The sequence below is a fragment of the Salmo salar genome, unplaced genomic scaffold (assembly GCF_905237065.1).
Source record: "Salmo salar unplaced genomic scaffold, Ssal_v3.1, whole genome shotgun sequence".
Lineage (NCBI taxonomy): Eukaryota > Metazoa > Chordata > Actinopteri > Salmoniformes > Salmonidae > Salmo > Salmo salar.
In genome coordinates this window covers 163,504-173,835 of record NW_025548256.1, presented here as the reverse complement: position 1 = coordinate 173,835, position 10,332 = coordinate 163,504, and the positions used below count along the sequence as shown (strand labels likewise).

The following is a 10,332-nucleotide window of genomic DNA, read 5'->3' as shown; positions in this document are numbered from 1 at the left end:
GACTGTGCTTGTCGATTGTGTTTTTCCCTGTTGTTGGGGAACCTTTTATTTTGTACATGTGGTTTATTAAAATTACCACACAGTGTTCGCTGCTTCCTGCGCTTCTTTCCGCCACACCACAGACAAGCCGCTACACTGACCTTAGACAGGGAATTTTTGCTAGGATTAAATGTCAGGAATTGTGAAAAACTGAGTTTAAATGTATTTGGCTAAAGTGTACGTAAACTTCCGACTTCAACTGTACATAGGTATTCCAACAATTGCGCTTGGCTATGATTTGTATAACAAAACACTATATCATTATTTGAAGTTAGATTTTTTTGCTAGTTTGTAAGTGAAATATTTACCTCTTGATATGTAGGGTAGACCTGGCATTGATGGGAAGAGAGGTCTGGCTGGAAAAGATGTGAGCATTTTTTTCTCTTTGTCAAATAATGTTTTTTATTTTTTTATTCCTGCACCGTTCCAGCATTTTAATGAGATAACATAAAAAATACCCACAAATACCCCAAAATGAAGACCTCCTAATTCTTCTCTTGAGACAGGGAGAGCAAGGACAAAGAGGAGATGATGGCAAAAAGGTATGATTTGGAGCAAGTCTGGCTATTCCCCACATCAACACAATAAACCATTTTTGTGATTTTGCTTCTCTAACTGTAGGGTGATACAGGTGAAACTGGAACTGATGTAAGTTATTTTATTTTAATAAGGCAGTATTAATTATCATCAAATAATTAACATGATAATTAAGCCCAATTGTTAATTTCTCCTATCTCCCCCCAGGGTAAAAAAGGGGAATTGGGTGCTCCGGGCCTGCCTGGTACCCATGTTCTGGTTACTCAACAGGAGGTAAGTACATATCCACATTCCCTACAAACTGGTGCACCATGTAAAGACAATCTTCTACATTATCCATGATAACCCGTCTGTCTATGGCAGGGTTCTCCAATAGGCGTCCTACTTGGTTTTATTTGACCCCACCAAGTAAAAAATTATGATAAAAAAAAGATATATATACCAGTCAAAAGTTTGGACACACCTACTCATTCAAGGGTTTTTCTTTCTTTTTACTATTTTTTACATTGGAGAATAATAGTGAAGACATCAAAATTATGAAATAACACATATGGAATCATGTAGTAACTAAAAACGTGATAACCTCTTGGGGCTATGTGGGACGCTAGCGTGCCACCCGTGGTGCACCCTATCAACAGCAGGTGCATTTCAAGAGCGGCAAATTTGAAACCAAATAAATGTCAAAATACTAAAAACGTGATAAACAAGTCAAAATATATTTTAGATTTTAGATTCTTCAAAGTAGCCACCCTTTGCCTTGATGACAGCTTTCCACACTCGTGGCATTCTCTCAACCAGCTTCACCTTGAATGCTTTCCTAACAGTCTTGAAGGAGTTCCCACATATGCTGAGCACTTGTTAGCTGCTTTTCCTTCACTCTGCGGTCCAACTCATCCCAAACCATCTCAACTGGGTTGAGGTTGGGTGATTGTGGAGGCCAGGTCATCTGATGCAGCACTCCATCACTCTCCTTCTTGGTCAAATAGCCCTTCCACAGCCTGGAGGTGTGTTGGATCATTGTCCTGTTGAAAAAACCAATGATAGTCCTACTAAGCGCAAACCAGATCGCTGCAGAATGCTGTCGTAGCCATGCTAGTTAAGTATGCCTTGAATTCTAAATAAATCACAGACAATGTCACCAGCAAAGCACCCCCACACCATCACACCTCCTCCTCTATGCTTCACGGTAGGAACTACACATGCGGAGATCATCCGTTCACCTTCTCTGTGTCTCACAAAGACACAGCAGTTGGGACCAAAAATCTAAAATGTTGACTAATCAGACCAAAGGACAGATTTCCACCGGTCTAATGTCCATTGCTCATGTGTCTTGGCCCAAGCAAGTCTCGTCTTCTTATTGGTGTCCTTTAGTAGTGGTTTCTTTGCAGCAATTCGACCATGATGGCCTGATTCAAGTAGTTTCCTCTGAACAGTTGATGTTGAGATGTGTCTGTTACTTGAACTCTGTGAAACATTTATTTGGGCTGCAATTTCTGAGGCTGGTAACTCTAATGAACTTATCCTCTGCAGCAGAGGTAACTCTGGGTCTTCCTTTCCTGTGGTGGTTGTCATTACGTGGCCCTTTCTGGGTGTAGATCGTGGCTTTCCCCTCTCTCTCACTGTCCTACACCCAGGTTCTGTTATCTCAGGCCATAAATTCATGGCGGAGACTCTCTCCCCCTGGTCATGCAGAGAGAGAGACCACAGAGTGAACAAAGGATTTCACTTGGCCGTACTCCTAATCCCCAAAATGGGGGAATTAAATTATATGTCCACTTGTAAGAATGTGGGAAGGCTCCGTGGACACGGGACGGGTATGATGAGTGTGTTTCATTTGGTGACCTCATGGATGACAGGAAACACACACAACTATATCTCTGAATGTGTACATTACTCAATTATGGGGTTTGCATCTAATTTTTGTATAAAATGAATGAGTAAAGATGAAACTATTTGTGAAACGATGTAATGTGATGTTAGCCTTTAGAATGAGAGAATTGTATTCCCTGTAAAGTTTAACCAGTCAGCGGCCACGCCCCCATGAGCACAGACATGATCTGGCGTCATGGAACCGCCCTTTTCTATTGTTACGAATAAAAACCCCTCCTGAGGAAATCCTCTTCAGACTAAGCAAACCCCCAGTGTGAGCTGTGATTGCAAATAATTGAGTACCAAGACTAGAAAACCATACCACGTGGCGCATTGGCTACATGGCTGGCAATGGTTAAACTTTTGATCCCTACAGAATAAGAGCAAATCTTAGATACTAATTACTAGTCTGCAGCTAGAAATTATGTAAACCTGGGATGCGAATACCGACAACCGCCGAAACATATATTCTAAGAACAATGGACACCTGACGTATCCGTTACAACAGACACTATCAGGAGCTGCAGATAGACCTACAACCACTCTCTGATGAACTGACTCTCCAGCAGATGGACCGATGATTCCAACAGAGAAGACAACAACGACATATGGGCGTAAATATATTGATTGCAATTATTCCCGAATGAGCGAGCGTTCATGTGCAAAGGATTAGCATTTCAATTAATATAATTATCCACTGTGAAGTGAAGCCATTTTGTCTTTCCAGCTCCTTTATCAGTCTCCACCCCCTTTCCTTTGTCCACCAAGCCGTCATATCGGCTTAGCCCACTAGGGAATATTCCCTATCGTTGTTAGTAACCAATATCTACTGTTTGTTTGTTTATGCATTTCTGTGATTAGTTAGTAAATAAATGACTAAGCCAATTGGTGTATGGATGATTCATAGTTTAGGCTGGGTTCATGCAGATAACCAAGAATTCTACGAAGTTTGAAATAAGACTGACGTAATGTAAAGAATAATTAATTCATAGAAGACTAATTGATCAGATATTAAAATATCTGAAGAGTTATATTCGGAAAATTATAACTTTGTAATCTGAAGATTTTTCGTGGCGCCCTGACTTCCTAGTTTATTAAATGTACATGATTAGTTTAATCACGTAATAATAATTACAGAGAATTGATTTGATAAAATAACAGTCTTCCCCTTTAATGATGCCAAAGACACGACACGGTCCTCATGAGAGCCAGTTTCATCATAGCGCATGATAGTTTTTTGCGACTGCACTTGAAGGAACTTTCAAAGTTCTTGAAATGTTCCAGATTGACTGACCTTCATGTCTTAAAGTAATGATAGACTGTAATTTCTCTTTGCTTATTTGAGCTGTTCTTGCCATAATATGGACTTGGTCTTTTACCAAATAGGGCTATCTTCATTATACTACCCCTACCTTGTCACAACACAACTGACTGGCTCAAATGTATTAAGAAGGCAAGAAATTCCACCGATTAACTTTTAACAAGGCACACCTGTTAATTGAAATGCATTCCAGGTGACTACCTCATGAAGCTGGTTGAGAGAATGCCAAGAGTGTGCAAAGCTTTCATCAAGGCAAAGGGTGACTACTTTGAAGATTCTCAAATATAAAATATATTTTGATTTGTTTAACACTTTATTGGTTACTACATGATTCCATATGTTATTTCATAGTTTTGATGTCTAGACTATTATTCTACAATGCTGAAAATAGTAAAACATTAAGAAAAACCCTGGAATGAGTAGGTATGTCCAAACTTTTGACTGATACTGTATGTATATATATTATTTTGTTACTGGTTTTGGTTTTTTATTTATTAAAATATATATGTATTTATAATTTCCATTTTTGGACATAAAATCCCCAGGAAATGATCTCCAAGTCATTTTAATTTTTGAAAGCTGTTCCCAGGTATTCCCACGCATAAATAGAGGCATATGCGATCATATCCCTGTGTAAAGTTTGAAATTATTCTGTTTTTGTCAATTACTAAATCTGTTTGGGATTCTTGTTGTCATTTTGCAGTGTACAAATTATTTAGAAGGCATATATTTGGGGACCCAGGCCTCCAGACCTGGGTTCAAATACTATTTGAAATATTTCAAATACTTTGAGTTTTTTCTCTAGTCTGCCTGGAGTACCAGATGATTGAGGATTACCATTTTGGGACTATTCTATTTGTCCATTAAGCCAGACCATCAGTAGATGTCACAAAGTGCTGTACAGAAACCCAGCCTAAAACCCCAAACAGCAAGCAATGCAGATGTAGAAGCATGGTGGCTAGGAAAAACACCCTAGAAAGGCCGGAACCTAGGAAGAAACCTAGAGAGGAACCAGGCTCTGATGGGTGGCCAGTCCTCTTCTGGCTGTGCTGGGTGGAGACTATAAGAGCACATGGCCATTTAAGGCCAGATTGTTCTTCAAGATGTTCAAACGTTCATAGATGACCATCAAGGTCAAATAATAATCACAGTGCTTGTAAAGGGTGCAACAGGTCAGTACCTCAGGATTAAATTGGCTTTTCAGTTGGCTTTTCATAGCCTCTGACTGTATTGTTGATGAATGTTCCCAGGGTGCCACCCTTGAAGAGATGCGACAGGCATTCCCTTTGCCAATGGGACCTCCTGGGGCTAAAGTAAGAACAATGTTGAAACTCTGCATGGTTCTATCTATGAATGAATCTAATGGGCATAGTCAGCTGCAGCATCTACACCCAACAACGACCTGGCAAGATGTGTATACTGTATATGTTGATTGATTGACATGGATGGATTGGTGGATGGATTGCTGGATTGGTGGGTTGATGGATGGATTGGTGGGTGGATTGGTGGATTGGTGGGTTGATGGATGGATTGGTGGGTGGATTGGTGGATTGATAGATTGGTGGATGGATGGGTGGGTGGGTGGATGGATGGGTGGGTGGATTGGTGGATGGATGAATGGATTGGTGGATGGGTGGATGATAGATTGGTGGATGGATGGATGGGTGGATGGGTGGATTGGTGGATGGATGGATTGGTGGGTTGATGGATGGATTGGTGGGTTGGTGGATGGATTGGTGGGTGGATGGATGGATGGATGGATGGATGGATTCGAGGTTGGATGGATGGATCGGTGGATTTGAGGTCGGATGGATGGATCGGTAGATTTGAGGTTGGATGGATTGGTGGGTTGGTGGATGAATGGATGGTGGGTTGGTGGATGGATGGATGGATGAATGGTGGGTTGGTGGATGGATGGATTTGTGGGTTGGTGGATGGATTGATGGTGGATTGGTGGATGGATGAATGGTGGGTTGGTGGATGGATTGGTGGGTTTGTGGGTGGATGGATGGTGTATTGATTGATTGATTGATTACATATGATCCTATATAGGACATGTGATTTATATGAGTTGATATGATCCAAAAGTGGCTAGCTGGGCTTAGCTTTAGGCTTGTATGTTGGAATGTGCTTGATATGCATTCTGAATGCATGTTTCCCTCTCTGCTCCTCCGTCTCTGTGTTAAGGGTCCACCAGGGATGAAGGTAAGAGATATTGCTGACATTACTTTATTGATGAGTGAAGATATAACTGATGTGGAATTGTAATGTCCACTGTATATGTTCAGGGAGAGCAAGGAGAGAGCGGATTGAAAGGAATGAAAGTAATGTGTTCTCACTAAAAAATAATGACTTATTCATGCTTATTCATGAAATGTATTGTAATGTGTTACCAAATATTGTTTCACACATCCAATCAGTGAAATGCCTTTGGAAATGACATTGTTTTGACCTGTCCTACTCCTATTCCTCAGGGTGACGCTGGTCTTCCAGGGGAAGCAGCTGACATGAAGGTAGACATCTCAGAACTACATTAACGGCACATACATTTCATGGTAAACAACAAATCATGGAATAAAATGTTTTATTTTCTCCTTCCCAGAACATTGAAGTCATGTTTGAAGACTATGGCATAAGGGTAAGCTCTTGACTCCGAATCCGAAACAGTTTTGTAGTTCAAAGAGGTTTTCATTTCACTGCCCAAGGTGGCTGTCTCATTTAGAAAGACTATGTTTCCCAGCTGCCCTTGCTGAAGGCACTGATTGACAGGCTGCTGCAGGACGGCATGGTGGAGCTTCTGCAGGACCTAACCACCTCTAGGAGAGTCAATGAGAAGGAGAAACACGGCTCCAACATTATCACTGACTACACAGTATGTACACAGTCCATGCATATCTCTTCATCCCTAATCACACCAGGGGACATGCCTGGTCATTTACTGGGTTATTCCTGGGAGAAGTTCAATGAGGAAAATTGGAATTGGAATGTCAATTCTCTTTCTGAATTGACTGAACTGAAATGTAATTTACCATAACCCTTGTGACAAGCCTGGTGTCAGAACTCTTAGTTAGTGCTGGACTCATGAGTGTGTTAGTGTTGGACTCATGAGTGTGTTAGTGCTGGACTCATGAGTGTGTTAGTGTTGGACTCATGAGTGTGTTAGTGCTGGACTCATGAGTGTGTTAGTGTTGCACTCATGAGTGTGTTAGTGCTGGACTCATGAGTGTGTTAGTGTTGGACTCATGAGTGTGTTAGTGCTGGACTCATGAGTGTGTTAGTGTTGGACTCATGAGTGTGTTAGTGCTGGACTCATGAGTGTGTTAGTGCTGGACTCATGAGTGTGTTAGTGTTGGACTCATGAGTGTGTTAGTGCTGGACTCATGAGTGTGTTAGTGCTGGACTCATGAGTGTGTTAGTGCTGGACTCATGAGTGTGTTAGTGTATGACTCATGAGTGTGTTAGTGCTGGACTCATGAGTGTGTTAGTGCTGGACTCATGAGTGTGTAGTGCTATGAGTGTGTTAGTGCTGGACTCATGAGTGTGTTAGTGATGGACTCATGAGTGTGTTAGTGTTGGACTCATGAGTGTGTTAGTGCTGGACTCATGAGTGTGTTAGTGCTGGACTCATGAGTGTGTTAGTGCTGGACTCATGAGTGTGTTAGTGCTGGACTCATGAGTGTGTTAGTGCTGGACTCATGAGTGTGTTAGTGTATGACTCATGAGTGTGTTAGTGCTGGACTCATGAGTGTGTTAGTGCTGGACTCATGAGTGTGTAGTGCTATGAGGGTGTTAGTGCTGGACTCATGAGTGTGTTAGTGATGGACTCATGAGTGTGTTAGTGTATGACTCATGAGTGTGTTAGTGCTGGACTCATGAGTGTGTAGTGCTATGAGTGTGTTAGTGCTGGACTCATGAGTGTGTTAGTGCTGGACTCATGAGTGTGTTAATGTATGACTCATGAGTGTGTTAGTGTATGACTCATGAGTGTGTTAGTGTTTGACTCATGAGTGTGTTAGTGTATGACTCATGAGTGTGTTAGTGTATGACTCATGAGTGTGTAGTGCTATGAGTGTGTTAGTGCTGGACACATGAGTGTGTTAGTGTTGGACTCATGAGTGTGTTAGTGTATGACTCATGAGTGTGTTAGTGCTGGACTCATGAGTGTGTTAGTGCTATGAGCGTGTTAGTGCTGGACTCATGAGTGTGTTAGTGTTGGACTCATGAGTGTGTTAGTGCTGGACTCATGAGTGTGTTAGTGCTGGACTCATGAGTGTGTAGTGCTATGAGTGTGTTAGTGTTGGACTCATGAGTGTGTTAGTGCTGGACTCATGAGTGTGTTAGTGTTGGACTCATGAGTGTGTTAGTGCTGGACTCATGAGTGTGTTAGTGCTGGACTCATGAGTGTGTTAGTGCTGGACTCATGAGTGTGTTAGTGCTGGACTCATGAGTGTGTTAGTGTATGACTCATGAGTGTGTTAGTGTATGACTCATGAGTGTGTAGTGCTATGAGTGTGTTAGTGCTGGACTCATGAGTGTGTTAGTGTTGGACTCATGAGTGTGTTAGTGTATGACTCATGAGTGTGTTAGTGCTGGACTCATGAGTGTGTTAGTGCTATGAGCGTGTTAGTGCTGGACTCATGAGTGTGTTAGTGTTGGACTCATGAGTGTGTTAGTGCTGGACTCATGAGTGTGTTAGTGCTGGACTCATGAGTGTGTAGTGCTATGAGTGTGTTAGTGTTGGACTCATGAGTGTGTTAGTGCTGGACTCATGAGTGTGTTAGTGCTGGACTCATGAGTGTGTTAGTGCTGGACTCATGAGTGTGTTAGTGCTGGACTCATGAGTGTGTTAGTGTTGGACTCATGAGTGTGCTAGTGTTGGACTCATGAGTGTGTTAGTGCTGGACTCATGAGTGTGTTAGTGTTGGACTCATGAGTGTGTTAGTGCTGGACTCATGAGTGTGTTAGTGCTGGACTCATGAGTGTGTTAGTGTTGGACTCATGAGTGTGTTAGTGTTGGACTCATGAGTGTGTTAGTGTATGACTCATGAGTGTGTTAGTGTTGGACTCATGAGTGTGTTAGTGCTGGACTCATGAGTGTGTTAGTGCTGGACTCATGAGTGTGTAGTGCTATGAGTGTGTTAGTGTTGGACTCATGAGTGTGTTAGTGCTGGACTCATGCGTGTGTTAGTGTTGGACTCATGAGTGTGTTAGTGCTGGACTCATGAGTGTGTTAGTGCTGGACTCATGAGTGTGTTAGTGTTGGACTCATGAGTGTGTTAGTGTTGGACTCATGAGTGTGTTAGTGTATGACTCATGAGTGTGTTAGTGCTGGAGTCATGAGTGTGTTAGTGCTGGTCTCATGAGTGTGTTAGTGTATGACTCATGAGTGTGTTAATGTATGACTCATGAGTGTGTTAGTGTTGGACTCATGACTGTGTTAGTGTATGACTCATGAGTGTGTTAGTGTATGATTCATGAGTGTGTTAGTGCTGGACTCATGAGTGTGTTAGTGTTGGACTCATGAGTGTGTTAGTGTATGACTCATGAGTGTGTTAGTGCTGGATTAATGAGTGTGTTAGTGCTGGACTCATGAGTGTGTAGTGCTATGAGTGTGTTAGTGTTGGAATCATGAGTGTGTCAGTGCTGGACTCATGAGTGTGTTAGTGCTGGACTCATGAGTGTGTTAGTGCTGGACTTATGAGTGTGTTAGTGCTGGACTCATGAGTGTGTTAGTGTTGGAATCATGAGTGTGTTAGTGTTGGACTCATGAGTGTGTTAGTGTTGGACTCATGAGTGTGTTAGTGTTGGACTCATGAGTGTGTTAGTGTATGACTCATGAGTGTGTTAGTGTTGGACTCATGAGTGTGTTAGTGCTGGACTCATGAGTGTGTTAGTGCTGGACTCATGAGTGTGTTAGTGCTGGACTCATGAGTGTGTTAGTGTTGGACTCATGAGGGTGTTAGTGCTGGACTCATGAGTGTGTTAGTGTATGACTCATGAGTGTGTTAGTGTATGACTCATGAGTGTGTTAGTGTTGGACTCATGAGTGTGTTAGTGTTGGACTCATGAGTGTGTTAGTGTATGACTCATGAGTGTGTTAGTGTATGACTCATGAGTGTGTTAGTGCTGGACTCATGAGTGTGTTAGTGCTATGAGCGTGTTAGTGCTGGACTCATGAGTGTGTTAGTGTATGACTCATGAGTGTGTTAGTGTATGACTCATGAGTGTGTTAGTGCTGGACTCATGAGTGTGTTAGTGCTGGACTCATGAGTGTGTAGTGCTATGAGTGTGTTAGTGTTGGACTCATGAGTGTGTTAGTGCTGGACTCATGAGTGTGTTAGTGTTGGACTCATGAGTGTGTTAGTGCTGGACTCATGAGTGTGTTAGTGCTGGACTTATGAGTGTGTTAGTGCTCGACTCATGAGTGTGTTAGTGTTGGACTCATGAGTGTGTTAGTGCTGGACTCATGAGTGTGTTAGTGCTGGACTCATGAGTGTGTTAGTGCTGGACTCATGAGTGTGTTCGTGTTGGACTCATGAGTGTGTTAGTGTTGGACTCATGAGTGT

General features: G+C 42.2%; 1 protein-coding gene across 1 annotated transcript in view; it reads left to right on the top strand.

The window, feature by feature from the left end:
* Window positions 1-367: 367 nt before the first annotated feature.
* The window catches only part of LOC123732816 (uncharacterized), a 50,603-nt gene continuing 40,638 nt past the window's right edge, over window positions 368-10,332 (top strand). Inside the window, exons 1-9 of the mRNA XM_045712112.1 lie at window positions 368-406; window positions 546-581; window positions 661-687; window positions 784-849; window positions 5,017-5,079; window positions 5,954-5,971; window positions 6,241-6,279; window positions 6,369-6,404; window positions 6,507-6,638. Coding sequence (XP_045568068.1) covers window positions 5,035-5,079; window positions 5,954-5,971; window positions 6,241-6,279; window positions 6,369-6,404; window positions 6,507-6,638 — 270 coding nt within the window. The 5' untranslated portion in view covers window positions 368-406; window positions 546-581; window positions 661-687; window positions 784-849; window positions 5,017-5,034. The remainder of the gene's footprint in view (window positions 407-545; window positions 582-660; window positions 688-783; window positions 850-5,016; window positions 5,080-5,953; window positions 5,972-6,240; window positions 6,280-6,368; window positions 6,405-6,506; window positions 6,639-10,332) is intronic.